The 18,688-nt window shown below is 43.5% G+C and overlaps 1 protein-coding gene across 1 annotated transcript in view; it reads right to left on the bottom strand.

Moving 5' to 3' along the window:
* Positions 1–62: 62 nt before the first annotated feature.
* The window catches only part of LOC144604394 (DNA topoisomerase 1-like), an 88,055-nt gene continuing 69,429 nt past the window's right edge, over positions 63–18,688 (bottom strand). The window contains exons 14-21 of the mRNA XM_078418746.1: positions 18,347–18,490; positions 16,939–17,124; positions 14,099–14,167; positions 13,677–13,791; positions 11,859–11,986; positions 10,402–10,496; positions 8,270–8,419; positions 63–6,235 (exon numbers count right to left, since the gene is read on the bottom strand). Coding sequence (XP_078274872.1) covers positions 6,133–6,235; positions 8,270–8,419; positions 10,402–10,496; positions 11,859–11,986; positions 13,677–13,791; positions 14,099–14,167; positions 16,939–17,124; positions 18,347–18,490 — 990 coding nt within the window. The 3' untranslated portion in view covers positions 63–6,132. The remainder of the gene's footprint in view (positions 6,236–8,269; positions 8,420–10,401; positions 10,497–11,858; positions 11,987–13,676; positions 13,792–14,098; positions 14,168–16,938; positions 17,125–18,346; positions 18,491–18,688) is intronic.

The raw sequence follows: 18,688 nt of genomic DNA, 5'->3' as shown, positions 1-18,688 counted from the left end.
CTGAAACGATCACCTATTCTTTTTCTCCAGAGATGCTGCCTGACCCGTTGAGTTACTCCAGCACTTTGTGTTTATCTTTGGTATAAACCAACATCTGCAGTTCTTTGTTTCCACACATGGACATGTTGACCATCTTTTGGTATAGACATAGAAAATAGGTGCAGGAGTAGGCCATTCGGCCCTTCGAGCCAGCACCGCCATTCAATATGATCATGGCTGATCTTCCAACTCAGTATCCTGTACCTGTCTTCTCTCCATACCCCCTGGTCCCTTTAGCCACAAGGGCCACATCTAACTCCCTCTTAAATATAGCCAATGAACTGGCCTCAACTACCTTCTGTGGCAGAGAATTCCACAGATTCACCACTCTGTGTGAAAAAAAAACTTTCTCATCTCAGTCCTAAAAGACTTCCCCCTTATCCTTAAACTGTGACCCCTTGTTCTGGACTTCCCCAACATCGGGAACAATCTTCCTGCATCTAGCCTGTCCAACCCCTTAAGAATTTTGTACGTTTCTTATCTAGAGTAACTCTCTAGATAAGATTATTCCTATGTTGCTTTTGGCCAACTTGCAACCTGTTATGCTCTATTTGTTCATCCAAACATCTCCCAAACTACAAATATAATAAACATTGTCTTCATGCAAGGTGGTGCATCGGTTATTACTGCGGTTTCACAACTCTGGGGACCCTGATCTCAAGTTCTGTCGGTGTGGAGTTTGCATTCTCACCATGACCTGGTCTTCCACACAGGTGCTCCAGCTTTTTTCCACATTCCAAAGACATATGGGCAAATTATCTAGTTATTTTTCTCAAAGCCAGCATGGATTTGATGTACCAAATGGTGGCTGTCTATTTAATAGTCAGATTGTTTCCCAATGACTTAAGTGAGCATTATGAACAATACTTCTTTATTGACGAGGCTCTCAAAGGTGATGTCTAATATTCTGGGCATTTTTGTAGTTGCGGTGGTCTAGTAGATCGCTCTTCACTTGCTTCAGTCAGTACTTTACTCCGGATGCTGCCTGTATGGAATTTGCACAGGAATGTGAAGTGTCATGGGCAAGTCACAGTGATATAGAGTTGTTGCCTTACAGAGCCAGAGACCCGGGTTCAATCGTGACTACAGATGCTGTCTGTACGGAGTTCGTATGTTCTTCCTGTGACTGCGTGGGTTTTCTCTGGTTTCCCCCCACATTCCAAAGACGTGCAGGTTTGTAGGTCGATTGGCTTCTGTAAATTGTCTCTAGTGAGGATAAAACTAGTGTATGGGTGATCGCTGGTCTGCATAGACTTGGTGGGCCAAAGGGCCTCTTCCCATGTTGCATCTCTAAACTACTGTCTTGACAACACTATCATCTCATTCACATTGTCGTGTGTAGCTTCTTCACATGAAGATCAAGATAGGCGCAGAAATGGTTGTTTCAAAAATCTAAACATTTCATTCCAAAAACACGTTAACACACACTCGATTGCTGCATTCATAGTGTACAATGTGTTTATTTAAAAATACAAATGAGCACAGTTCATCGCAGTATGTTAAATTTACAGAAATAATCTGTAAAAAAAACCTGGTGCACATCAGTCTGTGAATACTAGCTCATCGGTTAAAGCACACACTAAAGAGAATTCTAGGCAAGAGGAAAGAAGAAAAATGTAAAATTTCCTCATTACAATTCAGACTGAATAAGCATCTTTTAATATATATTTATATATATGTTGGCCAGTTTCACAAGTACATGATAAATGTGCTACAACAACTCAACAATGATTCATAGACAGGGAACAGGGAAACCTAACTGGATAGCTGTAACTCAGGAACATGCTAAAATTGGTGCCCAAATAAAAACACCAGCACAGTGACATACTGTGTAAATGCTAAAAAAGAACTCCAGTTTAAATTATAAATTAAAAAAAGCCTGCAATTCAAAACCAAGCAGCTCGATTCACACATGGATCAACAACCTATCGGGTAAGGTCCAAGAGGCAACTCATTTCCCACCCACCTTCCCAACATTGAATTGCAAAAAAATATTTCCTCTCCTAAAATGAGTGTATTTTTATAACCTTTTTTCCTAGGCGACAAGAGATTATGTTTTGGAGGATGGAGGGGGGGGGGGGGGTTCTGGGGTGGGCTGAAGGAAAAGGGAAGTGAATAAGGGTTCAAAAGTTTAAAAGGGAAGGGTGGGGGGGGGGGGGGGGAAGGATGGACAAGAGCATGGCATGTTCAATGCAACGTTTCATTTGATAACCAACCCCATTCCCATGTTCAGCTAGGACATAGAGAAATGGGTCTTGGGGGTTGGTTGAAGAGCAGCACTTGCCCAATTAATTGAATTTGTAAATGGCGGTTGTCCCAACAGTTACGTACACCCTTTTGGAAAGCGTGGGCTCGGCCCGTTGTTAATTTTAAACCGCAGATTCTATTCCGTATCCACAGTGAGGTAACAGGGTTAAAACAAAAAGCAATTTAAGTAACGTGGTGGATCAGTTTTAAATATTGGCACTGCATATGACATAATTTGGAGTCCCAATGGTCAATATTTTGGATTAAAAGTTTAGTGCCACACATTGTATTGATTTCCCACCCTCCTCACTATGATGCACAACACAGGGTGACGTGCAAAGCAGAAAGACATGCACCAATTGTTACCAAGGTCCCCTGTGGCATAGGTCAAACGTGAAGAGTGAACAGGTTGGGGGCAGGATGGTGGGAAAAGGAGATCTGGACCTCCGCCAGTCCCCCTCCCTACCTGTAATTTCATTATCTAGATTTTAATTAATTCTAGGTTACATGATAAGCAAAGAATTGGCTTTCAAACCGGATGGGCAATAATGGGGTGCGTTAGCCAGCCACATATATTTCTCACCATCTGAGAAGGTTCCTTACTGCGTGCTTATGCAGCGCTGGTCCTGAGCCATTATCACTTTCTCATCCAGTGTCAGCTTCAAGTAATGTCAGTTCACATGTAGCACAAGGCAAAATGCAAACAAAAGCTTTCTCTACAAGGCCCAAATGAAACGCATGGCTTTATCCCCAAAGCCAATAGATCGGCCCCACACCCGAGTCAGGCTACCTCTTAATGTCGGATTACGCGTTTGGCATCTGTGGATGTATTACCGACCGAGAAGTCACTGCAATCCGTCCCAAACTTACTTTACAGGTGACTCTTCATGGTTAGCATTGCAGCGCAGATTTGAGTTGGGCTCCCATTCCTTAGCTTCCCATATCAGACAAATTCTTCCCAACTCAAATCCATTCCCCTTATAATCATCAGATAGAATTCTGGGTGGCTATTGCAGTGGTCAACCCCCCCCCCCCGTTGGTCTGACGTTGTAACATTTGTTATTCTGCAAAAAACTCTCTTGAAATGACTTCCCTAATAATTGCCCAACACTTCAAAACAAAAAAAGCCAATTTACAAAGAAGTGCTCTTAACAATGGACGCATCCAAATTTGATTTTAAAATGGCTCGGAAATTGATACGGCAAAAATCCATTATTTACTTACGGACAGGGCAACATGCTCTATACTATGAATGTCTGGAAAGCTCCAGATAGGGGGTGGGTGAACGTGCCAATGACGACAGCATCAAGTGAGTTGGGTGGCCACGCCAACAAAGATTGTCAGGCAGTGTGGTGAAGGGTGTGTGCATATATTTGGGTGGGGGAATCCTGGAGAAATGTTTTCTCCACCAGTTGATCTAAGCTGAATGCTCCCTTAACTGAACAAGCACCACCTTATAACAGACCCCTTCCTAATTACAGCAAATGTTTACATCATCTAAAATTAAGAGAGAGAGAGAGAGAGAGAGAGAAAGAGAAAAAAAATAAATAATGACGACACTTCTGTTTCAGGTTACTGGGCCAGCTGTCCAGTTAGGCTAAAATTATGTAGAGTTTTAATGGGAAAAAAAAGTCACAAATACTGGAATTGTAGGCAAGTTCATTGAGGTACCCTTTCTCACTCGCACGTGCACTCTCTAACCTGAGTTGAAGCATTAAAAAGTTGCATGTCTCATAAAAATAAAAAATAAAAACAATCACAGTTAAAAAAAAAAAAAAAAAAATCACCTTAAACCAGCAGACACATTTAAATCAAGTCCCCTTACTCTTTGGTGACAGGGCCTCTGAATGAGTTCACTTGTCTACTTGTTTTCCCCAAGTCAAGCTGAAATGTTTTTTTTTAAATTTTATAAATACAACAAAATACATATTCACAGCAATAAAGGCCTCTTAAGATGTCCTTTTCTCAAAATGGTTCAAAATATCTGGGAATAATTATTCAGACAACCCAAATAATTACTCGATGGAGTGCAAGGAGCCTTTAAAATGCACGAGGAAGAAGGTACTAATTAACAGCACACTTTTAAAATTAATTACAATCGTAGTAAATTAAACCGAGCTGTAGATACTTCCCCCATTGACAAAAGCCCCCAAAACCCCAAAACATACAGCTTGCAGTTACGCAAGGTCCACTGGGCACGAAGTTGCTGTTGGGTGTTGGTCACTATCCAATAACTCTGTCTCAAAAGGATTTCATCTCAGTCACAGATAAGGAAACCTTTTTTTTTTTTAAAGGGTAAAGAAACTCAAGTACACACCAGATCAAAAAGGTCACTGCTTAACAAATGCTCAGACAAAATTGCTCCCCAACATCACAGATCACTTGCACTGCTAGCAAGGGAGATGGAGCAAATCACTTACCACATATTACTAGTATCACAGTTTTTAAATGTTGCTCTGGGGCTATTCTACTTCTCCCTCCCCTCACCCTCAAACCCCCTCAATACTTCTTGATGGTCCATTTACTTGCTACAAATTTCATAAACAGGAGGTGTCAACATCTCCTTTGACCTGGTAAATCTCTACTTTCTCCCGGTTCCTCCTTAGAAGAAACTGCATCAAAAAAGATTCCCAGAGCAACAATCAGACTGATAGACCATGACTGTCCACACACACGGCTCACAAGGCACTAGTCATGGAGCACAAGCTAGACGCCCCGACCCCAGCACTTTGACAAGTCCTTAAAGCCTCGCTATTCCCCTGGGTCAGACGACACAACATTTATTCCAGCGGGCTACGATTTAAGTCCATTTCACCTGCAAATGGGCAACTTCTTCCAAACAATTCAACTCAATAAAAAACAAGGATTTTGTTTTAAAAGCATTACAGCTTAGAAATTGAAACAGGCAATTCATCCATTAAAAACAGTTCCCAATTTACATTGGGTAAGAAAAGAGGACTATGCATAATTTCAGTGGCGGAACAGGTCGGGGGAGAGGCAGCCATATAATGGCAAACCTCTGAGGTTGTTCAAAACTGCAGGAGGGAAGGAGAGAATTTCTTACTTGTCCAAATTTGACTGCTCCCGACTTAGCCGTGACAAACCAAGCTGCCACCCCAGCTCAGTGTCTTGCTCACACAACTACTTTATCTTTGGCTCCAGGAGCACAAGATCTACGATCCGAGAAATGCTGGAAGGGTAATCTACCATCTTTAAAAAATGGAGCGAGGATATGACTGTTCTGCCCAAAAGGACATTTCTTATAGATTAGCCCAGCAACTAACCTACCACTCCAAAAGCCCCAGGCTCCATCACTGCAGAATTCTTTAAAAACATATCACGTCAAAGATCATCTTTCTGGTAAAATCTAACACCATTCGTGTTCATTATTTTGAAGTTCATAGTCAAACGAATGTTAGGGCTAGTGTTCTAGCTAGTTGGTTAGGGCTTGGGGGTCAGGGACAATCTTTTTCTTTTAATCTCTTTAAAACATTAAATAAAAAACAAACCACAAGATTGCAAGAATGCAGTCTCCAGTTCTGGCCAATGATTCTCTCCCTGGACTCAGCAGTGACCAGTTTTTAAAACAGGTGCACATTTGATTTTATTTTTTCGTCAAAACAGGACTGTAGTTCTCAATTAAAAAAAAGTTATTGCAAGGTTCTAACAGTATAAATGCACCAATCTAATCAGTGCGAATATATATATATATATTTGCTTTACTTTTCTTCCTCTTAAAACAGTAGCTATGGAACCACAGAGTTCTCCTTGATACATAAAAACGGATCTCCTCCAGCTCGGAGGTGGCCTGGGCTGTGTTTCACTCAGCGCCTGCCACACCAATGGTTAAAACTCATAGTCATCGTCTGCCATGTCTATGGCCCAGGCAAACTTCTCACGCTGGGTTTTGTTGTAGATCTTCTCCACCTGAATCTCCCACTTTTTACACCTAAGCACGAGCGGAGAGAGGGACAGGAAAGAGGTTAGGAGAGAACATATAGGTAGAAAAAGTCAATGCTGAATGAAACATTTCAAAAGTTCTCAAGTTAGAGGAACAGAATTAGGCCATCTAGTCTACTCCGCCATTCAATCATGGGCTGATCTATCTTTCCCTCTCAACCCCATTCTCCCGCTTTCTCCCCATAACCCCTGACACCCTTACCAATCAAGAACCTGTGAATCTTCACCTCAAAAATGTCTAGTGACTTGGCCTCCACAGGTGCCTGTGGCAATGAATTCCAAAGATTCACCAATAAGTCAACAAGCTTACTGCTCTAATTCCCTTCTGGGAAAATACAGCAAACCCCATCAGTTACAGACCTCCATATAACGGATTACAATCATAGCGTATCGAGACGTCCTTTCATGGTGGCTGTCGACGCTAAGCGCAGGGTAGGAGAAAGGCGGTGGTGGGGGGCACGGAGAGTGAGCAGTAAAACACTCTTGAAGAGCGCTGCATTGGGCACGGGTTTGCATTGGCTGCACAGAACGAGGTCCCGGGCGGGGTGTTGGATGCAGACGCAGCGCGCGCCACTGCACCTGTGCCGCCCTTGCCACGCATGCCTCAGTTGCCTGGTAGCGACTCCTGTTGCACCCCCCCCCACAAGTTACCTAACAAGCTGCCATGTGGGAGGGCTCCCAGTTGTGTGAGGGCTCCCAGTTGTGGGAGCAGAGAGAGCGAGCAACATGAAGGCGGCGCAAGTACCTGGCCCGTCCCTCGCGCCCATGTACGGTGCCCGGGACTCTCTGCCCTGTGAAATCCCCCTGGTTTAACCACCCGCCTCCCACCGAGGCTGCTTGTCTTCCATCCCGACCTTGGGGTTAAATTAGTTAATATTCACCCCACACCCGATTATAACAGACAATCAGCAATAACGGACACCTCCTCCGCCGCGGTCCATTATTGAGAGGGTTTACTGTACTGAGAGAAGGGAGGCTGCCCCACAAACACTTACCCACCCTGATGTTCCTGCAGTTGGGGTTGGGGACAGGGTGAGTGGGGCGTGTCTGTTGGTTAGTCATCTAAAATCGGAGAACTCAATGCCGCCTCACTTGGGCAATGGTGGAGACTCAGGACAGAAAAGTCCATTTACCAGGAGATCCAGCAGGTCCTGGCGGACTGAGCGTATGTGTTCGGCAAAAAGGTAGTCTAATATTTGCTTGGTCTCACCGAAGTAAAGGATGAAAAGTTTTGAGAGGCGGTTTGGAGAATGACAGAAGCACTAAAGCTTTTTATGTGCCACTAATGTATCTGCTTCAACCACCACCCCCAGCAGTGGGTTCCAGGCACCTCCGTGTAAAAAAAAAAACACTTGCCCCACACATCTCCTTTAAACTTTGCTGCTCTCACCATAAAGCCATGCCCTCTATCATTAAATGTTCCCTAATCTTTCCACATCAGGGATGAGATGCAGATCAAGATGTAAATCCCAAAATAATAAGAAACTAAATCTATTCTTTCATCCATTAGATCAAGTCTGGAAGTTTCACTCTGAATGTTCCAATTACTAAGCGGCCATTTCATCTGTAATTTTAGAACTGGGGCCCTCTTTCTCCAGAGGTGTTTAATATATAATCATGACATTGTACGGCACGGTGGCGTAGTGGTAGAGTTGCTGCCTTACAGCGCTTGAAGCGCCGGAGACCTGGGTTCGATCCCGACTACGGGTGCTGCCTGTACGGAGTTTGTACGTTCTCCCCGTGACCGCATGGGTTTTCTCGGAGATCTTTGGTTTCCTCCCACATTCCAAAGACATACAGGTTTGTAGGTAAATTAGCTTGGTATAAGTGTAAATTGTCCATAGTGTGTGTAGGGTAGTGTTAGTGTGCGGGGATCAGTGGTTGGTGTGGACTCGGTGGGCCGGTTTCTGCGCTGTATCTCTAAACTAAAACTAAATTGGGTTGCTGGGGGAAGAAGTGGCTCTTTAACAGAAGAATGCTGACTGAATTACATTCACAAAGGGAGGCCGCCTTATGCACTTACCAAGCAATGCTGATCCTAGGATCCAGATAGTTGAGTTTGGAAGTCCCAAGAGATATCTGTTTGTTTTCTTCTCGGTCAGTAGCTTGAACTTCCAATTTCATCAACTGTTCTTCAACTCTCAGGAGAGTTTTCTTCTTACTTTCCATTGATCTGCAGAGAAAGCAACAGCTGTTATTTCGGCACAGAGGACTGGCAATGCACTCAAACTGAAGAGAAAAGTGCAAAGCAAAGCAGAAAGCCCAAGGGGCAACATATACAAGGGACAGGAGAATTTAACAGCAGCTCTTATGTTGGTGAGCAAACAGCTATGCAGTTAATTGAAGCTAGGACACACAAACAAAACAGTTTTAAGCAATCCAATAAAACAAATTGTTATTTTTGAGATTTCTTAACTTGCCTGATTGAACTCTAAGCTTAGCAATTTATAACAAAAGTTAAAACAATTTAAATCTCTCCGTCAGTGTTAGTTAAAAAAAAGGATCAATGCAGAACACAAATTGCACAAAGCAAGCTTTTATTGTTCACAAGTAATAATTATTTGTCGCAAGGTGACAAAAGGTGATATACAAATGCCAAATAGTTTTCTTTCCAGATTTGGGAGTTCTATGGATGTATTATTACATGAACCCCAAGCCATAAATTGGGAAAATTTGAATCAAGGTGGAAATATATTTTAATACAGATTGTAATAATGGGCTAGTGACAGGAAAAAAGAGAAAGGAAAGTGCACATAATTTACACTATGAACTCAGGGCATGGACAGGTATGCGAGACTGGGATACTAAAGCCATTACAGCAACAAAGGTTCAAGACTCCAGGCAGCAGAGAGGTGGAGAGAAGAGAGGAGTTACATTTTTAAATAAGAATATCACATTAGTAGTCGGAGATTAATTTACTAAGGAATAATTTTAGTTTAGTTTAGAGATATGGCGCGGGAACAGGCCCTTCGGCCCACTCAGTCCTCACTGACCAGCGATCCTCGCATATTAGCACGGTCCTACACGAGGGACAATTAACAATTTTATGAGGCCAATTAACCTACATACTGGAACGTTTTTGGAGTACGTGGAGAACGTACAAACTCCGTACCTGTAGTCAGGATCAAACCTGGGTCCCTGGCGATGTAAGGCAGGAAATCTACCGCTGCACAACTGTGCCATCCAGTGAGACCTTACGTGTGGGGCTGAGAAATATGGGGATGATCACCTTGTTGTGACTGTACCTCGGGGCCCCAAATTGTCAATGGTAATGTGAGCAACCGATATGCAGGGAGATTGCAGGATTTGGATGAGAATATTTGAAGTATGGTTAGTAAGTTTGCCAATGCCACAAAATTAGGTGGTTTCGTAAACAATAAAGGAGATGAACAAAAATTACAGTGAGATCTTCATTAGATGGGCGAGTGTGAAGGGTTCCATTTTTTGGAAGTCAAACCAGTGTGGGGCTTTCAAAGTGAGCAGTTGGGCACTGGGGAGTGTTCTGAAACAAAGGAACCTAGGAGTACAAGTACCCAGTTCTTTTGAAAGGTGTCACAGATGGTCAGGGAGCTGAAGAAAGCTTTTGGCTTTCATTAGAAAGGAATTGCATATAAAAGTTGGGATGTTATGTAAGAGCTATACAAGATGTCGGTGAGGACACACAGAGTATTGTGCTCAGTTTTGGTCACCTTGCTTCAGAAAAGGTGTCATTAAGCTGGAAAGAGTGCAGAAAACATTTGCGAGGATGTTGCCAGGATAGAGTTACACAATAAAGTTGGGCAGTGGTAGGACTTTATTCCTTGGAGTGTAGGATACTGAAGGGTGTATAATACTATGAGGGGCATAAGACATGGTGAATGCACATGGTTGGGGAATCAAAAAACAAGGAGGCAAAGGTTTAAGATGAGAGGGAAACGATTTAATAGGAACCTGAGGGGCAACTTTTTCCACAGAGGGTGGTACATAAATGGAACAATTTGCCAGAGGAAGTAGTTGATGTAGGTACTATTATAACATTTAAAAGACATTTGGACAGGAAAGGTTCTGAGGAAGGATTTAGCTTTTTGTTCCAAGGTTGCATTACCAACCTGCCGGCAACAATTTAAAACTGTAAACAGAAATAAGGTAAAAGCAAGACTTGGCAAAAACACTTACTTTCTATACTTTTCATCTCTTCTGACTTTATAGTCAGCTTTAGCACTCTTCAGCTCTCTCCTGGCAAGACCAATTTGGTCTTTCTTTGCATCAATCTAAAGACAGAACAGTGAGGAAAGAATTATGGCTATAGATCCACACAAAGCAAGAATAGACACAAAAGGCTGGAGTAACTTAGTGGGTCAGACAGCATCTCTGGAGAAAAGGAATAGGTGATGTTTCGGGTCGAGACACTTCTTCATACCCTTCTTCTGAACGTCATCTATTCTTTTTCTCCAGCTTTTTGTGTCTATCCTTGTGTCTAAACCAGCATCTGCAGTTCCTTCCTAGACAAAGCAAGGATTCTACGGATTGTTATGTTGGTGGTGGCAGGTGGGGGCGTGCCTCATTCAGTGCATTTGAAAGGCGTGATCAATAAACATATTTTACTACTCTTTGACTGAATGGGTACACAACAAAACCACTCACGTTCCCAGACTCTTTCACACCACATCAAAAGTTGCTCCTTTCCTGTCGCAATAGCCTTGTTTGTTTAATGACTGGTTTACTTAAAACACTTGCAACACGCTACTGGAAGGATTTACGGTTATTATTCCTGAAATAAGTGAACAAAACCCATTTTTGCTCTTTTATCCTGCCGCTGAGCCCTGTGGCACTGGGTGAATATCTTCATCGCAGGGATTGCAGCAATTCAAGGTGGCTGATCACCACCACCTCAATGCAATAAAATCTGCTCTTGCAACAATCTCATATCCTTGCAGCAAAAAAAGGGAATAAGTCAACCAGGCATTCGTCACACTTACACTCGTAGTTCCTTACAGCGTAGTAAAAAGGCTATTTTAGTTTAGGTTAGGGATACAGCATGAAAACGGGGCCTTTGTCCCACGCCAACCATTGATCACCTGTTCTATGTTATCCACTTTCTATTCACTCGCTACACATTAGGGGCACTTTACAGAGGCCAATGAACCTATAAACTTGCACAACTTTGGGATGAAACCAGAGCACCCGGAGGAAACCCATGCGGTCACAGGGAGAACGTACAATCTGAACACAGACAGCACCCGTGGTCAGGATCGAACGAGTCCCTGGCGCAGTAAGGAGCAGCTCTCCTGCTGTACCACTGCGCCACCCTTTCTTGAGATGGCAACCTTCCGTTGCACTGCATGGGGAATCAGTACTTCCCAACTGGTTGATCAAACAATCGGTATAGATTTGATAGAATCGAATGCGCAGGTGGATTGCAGGGTGCAGGTAGGAGTAGAAATATGGGCTGATATTTTCCCTTACTGGCACATTTGGATAGGGCTTCTTGTTTGCCAAATACCCACAACCCAGCCACTGAATGCAATTCAAACCGCCCAGCGTGGCTCCCGGTGGAACTTACAGGGTCCTTAACAAACGGTTACTTTATACATGGATCGGTGCGTTGGTGGGGAAGAAAAACTCCTACTCACTTTGATCTGCAGGTTTTGCATCGACTTCTCATATGTTTTTGGGAGTGCCCTTTGATGGTTACAAAGGATAGCGACTGCTCGGTTGGCACGATTGTAAGAAAGTATTTTTGCTGCAACATTTTCATCCGCTAAAAACAAACAACACAGATTATTTATTAGGAGCTCTGCAGTCACAGTGATGAGTAGTGATGTAGGAGGCATTGCTACAGTGCAGTACATCATAGATCTCTCTCTTCAGTTCAGCACCACAGTATGGCCCATGCACTGGGCCTCTCCTTCCTCAGAAACTTAGGAAGTTTGAATGTCCCCAACAATTCTCACCCACTTATACAGATGCGCCATAGAAAGCATTTTATCGAGCTGCACCACAGCATGGTTTGGGAACAGCTCCATCCAAGACCGCAAGGCCACCAGCATAATCAAGCACATGTTGCACCCCGGCCACTCCCTCTTCTACTCTCTCCCATCGGACAAAAGGTATAGGAGGGGGGCATATATGTCCTGTACTGTCTGTTGGTGTCCTGTGTAAATTTGTGTAAAATTAAAAAAATAAAATAAAAAATAAAAAGTGTGAAAAACACCTCCAGATTTAGGAATAGTTTCTTCCCAGCTGTTATCAGGCAACCAAACCATCCTATCACCACCCAGAATGGTCCTGAGCTACCATCTACTGCATTGGAGACTCTTGGACTACCTTTGATCACTTTACTGGACTTTATGGAGAAGATTCACCAGATTGATCCCTGGTATGGCGGGACTTTCATATGAGGAAAGACTGGATAGACTGGGCTTGTACTCGCTGGAATTTAGAAGACTGAGGGGGGATCTTATAGAAACATAAAATTCTTAAGGGGTTGGAGAGGCTAGATGCGAGAAGATTGTTCCCGATGTTGGGGGAGTCCAGAACCAGGGGTCACAGCTTAAGGATAAGGGGGAAGTCTTTTAGGACCGAGATGAGAAAACATTTCTTCACAGAGAGTGGTGAGTCTGTGGAATTCTCTGCCACAGAAGGTAGTTGAGGCCAGTTCATTGGCTATATTTAAGAGGGAGTTAGATGTGGCCCTTTTTGCTAAAGGGATCAGGGGGTATGGAGAGAAGGCAGGTACAGGCTGCTGAGCTGGATGATCAGCCATGATCATATTGAATGGCGGTGCAGGCTCGAAGGGCCGAATGGCCTACTCCTGCACCTATTTTCTATGTTTCTATGTTTATCTTGTACCAAAAGTCATTCACATTATTCCCTTTATCACATATCTGTATATTGTGGATGGCTCAATTCTAATCATGTATTATCTTTCCACTGACTGGATAGCCGCAACAAAAGCTTTCCACTGTACTTTGGTACACGTGACAATAAATTAAATTCATCTTGGAGACAAGGAATTCCATATTTATGCCAACAAAATACCATGGTATTAATTCCAACACCCCCCATTCCCGAGCTTTGCCACTACTCAGGTCTGCTTCAATTAAATGTGCTGCAATTTCCTCTTGTAAATGGCCCTCATGATCCCTCTGGAGAATCATTGGTTTGGCACCATTACTTTAGAGTTAAGTGTCACCAGCTGCATTGGGTTTTGGACTAAAGTAATTCAGAAAAATTTGGTCCGTTAGCTAATGCATTAAAAGTACTCTCTAGGTAACACATCTGGAGAATGATTCAAGTACATCCTGGCAATGCAGTACCGTAGCTAAACCTGCACTTTGCTCCATTTCCCATTTCAATGGTAACAGTAATAAAATGCAACAAAGGGATGAAGGTGGCCCAGACACCCAGAGTGATGCTAGATCGCGGACAGCAGTGTAAACGCCACTTACGGTTGGTCAGTTCCTTCAGCTGCTGCTGCAGGGTGATGGAAGCATTGTAGGTACGGAATACTTTAGCAGTAAGTCCGTCCATTAGCTCTTGGAGATGTTTGTTGAGGATTGAAGTCTATATATATATATAAAAAAAATAAAATAAAGCGTCAGGAATAGATGTACAAGGCAGTTGTTTGAACCGGCAGGGTGAAAAGCAAACCCTCAAGTGGTTACTTTGCATGACATGGGTCAGTTGGTAGCACACTGTTTAGGTAATAAAATTCCAACAACAGAATGGTGGCTGTCACACAGAGAAAGGGAGCATTGTCCTTGGATGTTTACCAATCTGCAACAATAAATGTAAGCAATGGCAATTGGCCATGCTATCTCAACGGATCTTTAAAATTCAGTGGCCCCCAGTTCATAACATGGCTACTTACATTGAGTCGGTCAAAAACGTCATCTTCAGGTTGCTTGTTCTCCATAAATAATTGAAGGTTCTTGAATACCTATGATATGAACATAATGAGATGCATCAACCTCACTTCAAACTTTACTTACCCAGTTCAAAAATACCATAACCCCCGCCCCCCGTTATTCTGGGTCCCTACCACTTCTCTCAGGGTGGCAATTTCTCATCTCTTCTTTTATAATTCAGGCAATTTTATTGAATATAATTGCAGCCAAGTTGTGTGCTAGGTTCAACAATCTCTTGTCCATTTTTATTCTGCAAATTCTATTGTAACTTAAAAGTATTCTGTGGTACCCATTTTAATAGATTTGTTTGATTGAAAGATACAGCATGGAAACAGGCATTTCAGCCCACTGAAGATAGACACAAGGCAATGGAGTAACAGCGGGTCAGGCAACATCACTGGAGAAAAGGGATGGGTAACATTTCGGGTCGGGACCTTTCTTCAGACCTTCATCCTTGGGCCCTTGGAGGCCACGCCGACAATCAATTACCCGTTCACACTGGTTTTATGTTATCCGACTTTCACATTCACTTCCTAAACACTAGGAGGCAATTTATCAACTAACCTGCAAACCTAAACCTGCACGTTTTGAGATGGGGGCAAATAGCAGAGAGATGTAGTAGAAAGCATCTACAGGAAAGTCATGTGGTCACTGAGAGAACATGCAAACTCCACACTGACAGCACACCCAAGGTCAGGATCGAACTGGGGTTTCTGGTATTGTAAGGCAGCAGCTCTATCAGATGCGCCATTCATTTCTCTATGAGTTTTCTTCATTTTAATAATGTGGCATACCAATATACAGACCATCTCAAACAAAATGTAATAAACTGACACATAATGTTATTTTCCCCACGGGACAAGAACTTTACTTCTAGTTTCGGCATTAATATATGGAAATCCATTTGACGCTCCACAGCAAAGCTGTGCTATGCTATGGCAGAGGTACGGACAGTACTATGCATCATACATTAGGTGTACAATGAGAGTTGATAAACAGCGGTGGAAGCCAAGTTTTCAGAGATGGAAGTGCTGGTGAAAACAGATCGACAATTCTGAATTAGACATGCAGATGTCATCTTCAGGTCAAACGCTTTAACAAGGCTCTTTAAACTCCTGCAACAAGCATGCAAGAACACATACACTATCTGTTAAACAGATAAAACCAGCATGCGTTCACAGTATGGTGGACTACATAAGGCTTGCTCCAGTATGGGAAGATAGGAATTTCAACCTTAGTTTGTTGATCTGGAAACATTGGTTTATGCCAGTATAAAAACAATAAACTCCAATTGTCATTGCCAAGGGCCAATTAACCAGGAAACATCTTCACATCGATCAATAAACAGCCAGGTAAAGTATACTTTTTAAAAAATCAGTCTGCATTTAGTCTCACAGAGAAACAGGACATACTTATCTGAAGTGCTAGAAGCTTTACTATCCCATGCACAATGAAGCCTACAATGGACAAAGCACTATTTCTGAACTTAACGTTACTCAAATCTTTATCAATGGATTAGGTACCCAAGTCAGGGATCCAATACACACTAGAGACATACCAATGATCTTTAAGTTTAAATTAATTTTAAAAAGCTGAAATTTAAAAAAACAAATGGTGGAAATATCACCAGATCAGGTGGCACCTGTAGAAAAAGAACCAGAGATACTGTTCCGGTTTAATCAATTTTAATTATCTTCAGAGAAAGTATTTTGTACTTCTACTTCCGATAAAAAAAGCTAACGCTGTCTTGCTTTCTGCAGATGCAGCCCGGCCTGCGAACCATTGCTGGTATTTCTTAATTTCAGGATTCTAGCATCAACAGTTTACTTGCATCACTGCCATAAAATTCAGCCTGACTGCTAAACAATTACTGCTGTTGCAAAAATAAGGCGTTCTTCCCAATTTATTTTCTCTCGCTTCTAGATTCTGCATCTAATGGCAACACGGTATTAAACTACCTATACTGGCAAATGAGGCATCATTACTGGACAATTTAGGATGGCACAGTGGTGCAGCTGGTAGAACCGCTGCCTTGCAGCGCCAGAGATCCGGTTCAATCCTGCCCTCAGGTGTTGAGTGTGTGGAGTTTGCGGGTTCTTTCTGTGACCGCTTGGGTTTCCTCCCACATCCCAAACACGCGGGGGTTTGTAGGTTAATTGGACTCTGTAAATAGGCCCAAGTGTGTCTGGGATGGATGTGAAAGTAGGATAACATAGAACTAGTCCGAACAGGTGATTGATGGAATCGATGGGCTAATGGGCCTGCTTTTATGCTAAATCACTAAGCTAACCTTAAAAATCTTTTCCAGAGTACGAACCATGATTCTGAAACCAAGAATCACCTCGGTTCAAAATGGGGTAGCTCAGTGGTGCAGCTAGTAGAGCTGCTGCATCAGAGCACCAGAGACACGGGTTTGATCCTGACCTCGGTTGCTGTGTGTGAAGTTTGCACGTGCTCCCTATGAAGTGCTTTTTTCCTGAGTGGTCTGGATTCCGCCCCCCCCCCATCCCAAAGATGTGCGGGTTTGGAAGTTAATTGTCCTTTGTAAATTTGCCCCCAATGTGTAGGGAGTGGATGAGAATGAGGGATAACATAGAACCAGTGTCGGTGTCAACTTGGTGGGTCAAAGAGCTCAGTTTCCATGCTGTATCTCTAAACGAAACTAAAAACCCGGGAGAAAAGTCAGGGGGGTGTGAAAACAAAGGGGAGATCATTACTAGATTGGCTTGGTAACACCTGTAGTTATAACCGAATAGGGGAGTTAAACAATGAAAGAATCAACAGCAGTACCACCAGATCTTACCCTTTTTTCCACTGGCACCTTGTTGTAGTATCGAATGGAATCTTTACCCAAGAAATCAAATTCAACCATGTATTCCTGACCGTCAAGCTCAGCGTGCAGGTTTATATGTTCCACTCGCAGGGAACAACAGCCTACAGTGTCTGCAGTCTCCCCTTCTTCCTTCTCATTCCCAGCTCTCAATGCCAGCTACATTAAAAGAGAAAAACAAAAGTAGAGATAATTGTTTGGAAGGCAATGGTTGTGTTGATGGATTCAGCAGAGAAACGATTCAAGTTCAAAAGCACTTTATTTGTCCCCGTGGGGCAGTTTACAGAGGCACGTATAGTACAAAAACTATTGGGGGGGGGGGGGGGGGGGGAATGGGGATTAGCAGGGTGAGCAAGTGGGATAGGGGTGGTTGGGAGTTGAGGAGCTGAACAGCCTTGGGGACAAAGGTTGCCCTTCTCCTCTGTGTCCCACAGCCTGGGCAGCAAAGCCGGCGTCCTGAGGGGAGCCACTCAAACGCAGACAACAGGATGCGAGGGGTCCTGTAAAATCCTGCCAGCCGACCGTAGCATCTGCTGGTCGCATAGGGTGGAGAGGGCTCTGACAGGGAGTCCAATAATTTTGGACAGACTTTGGCTGTGCTCTGATTGTGCTTCAGAGGGCTGCCTGAGGGATAGGTTTATAGGGAAACAATCAGGAAACTGCACATGACCGATTATTCTGGCAATTGAACAAAACATTGAGCAAGTCCAAAAGTGGAGGAATATGTCATCCTCCAGTAGGGGTCCACCACTGATTTTCTGGCATACTTGGTTGCAGAGCATTTCTTGATTATTCGTTTTGCCGGACGGACATCAGAGGTCACAACCTCGGAGCGGAGTCAAACGGTACCGGAATATTCTGCCTACGCTGAAGAGATATTGGCCTGCAAAGTCAGCCTTGGATACTGGGCTATGGGAACGGATCTGCCCACTCCGCTGGCTAGAACTGGGCTATGGGAACGGATCTGCCCACTCTGGCTGGGCCAGAGTTCTAGAGCCTGGACGCAGGGTGTAAATACAACCCACTGATCGGCAGCGGAAGTCGGCTATGGGAACACTGTTTATAATCTGACGACCATATCCAGGTGTCAGATTGGTTATTTTCCACCTGTACTAAACCCACGATTTCCATTGGTTCCGGCCACAGGGGACAAATTCGAATTGCTGTTGGGCAGGGATGTCCCAAAGAGGTAGAGATTGACCACTTCACCCGGCCTAGGCGCCACATTTTCAGGGGGGATTGCAAGTGTGCTCTACTAATTTTGTCCGGGATAAAGGAGGTGCAGAGTCACCAGCTGCCGGAAAATCGGTGGTGGATCTGTACTCCATATTTGCCACCCACACTCATCTCCAACAGTACAAGCAACACAGCTTTTACTCACCTTATCAATAAAATAAAGTGCAACAGCACGCTGCCGGATTTTCATCTCCTTGGACTTCCAGTCTTCCCTGTACTGGGCACGTATCTTGTCGACAAGTTTCTTCAGCGTCCGAGCAGTCTCGTATTTCTGCCAATCCTTTTCACCCTATTTAAGCAGAAAGTATCGTTAGCTTGTCCCCACCATTGACTGGCACCTCAGATTTGGGGTCATAGGTCACAAATACGTAAGATGGCACCAATGGAAATCATGGGTTTAGTACGGGTGGAAAATAACCAATCTCTGACACTTGGATATAGTCGGCAGATCACAAAGGTGAAAACAATTGGGTCCTTATACCCCAAG

Source organism: Rhinoraja longicauda, chromosome 22 (genome assembly GCF_053455715.1).
Source record: "Rhinoraja longicauda isolate Sanriku21f chromosome 22, sRhiLon1.1, whole genome shotgun sequence".
Lineage (NCBI taxonomy): Eukaryota > Metazoa > Chordata > Chondrichthyes > Rajiformes > Arhynchobatidae > Rhinoraja > Rhinoraja longicauda.
This window is presented reverse-complemented; position numbering and strand designations above follow the sequence as displayed.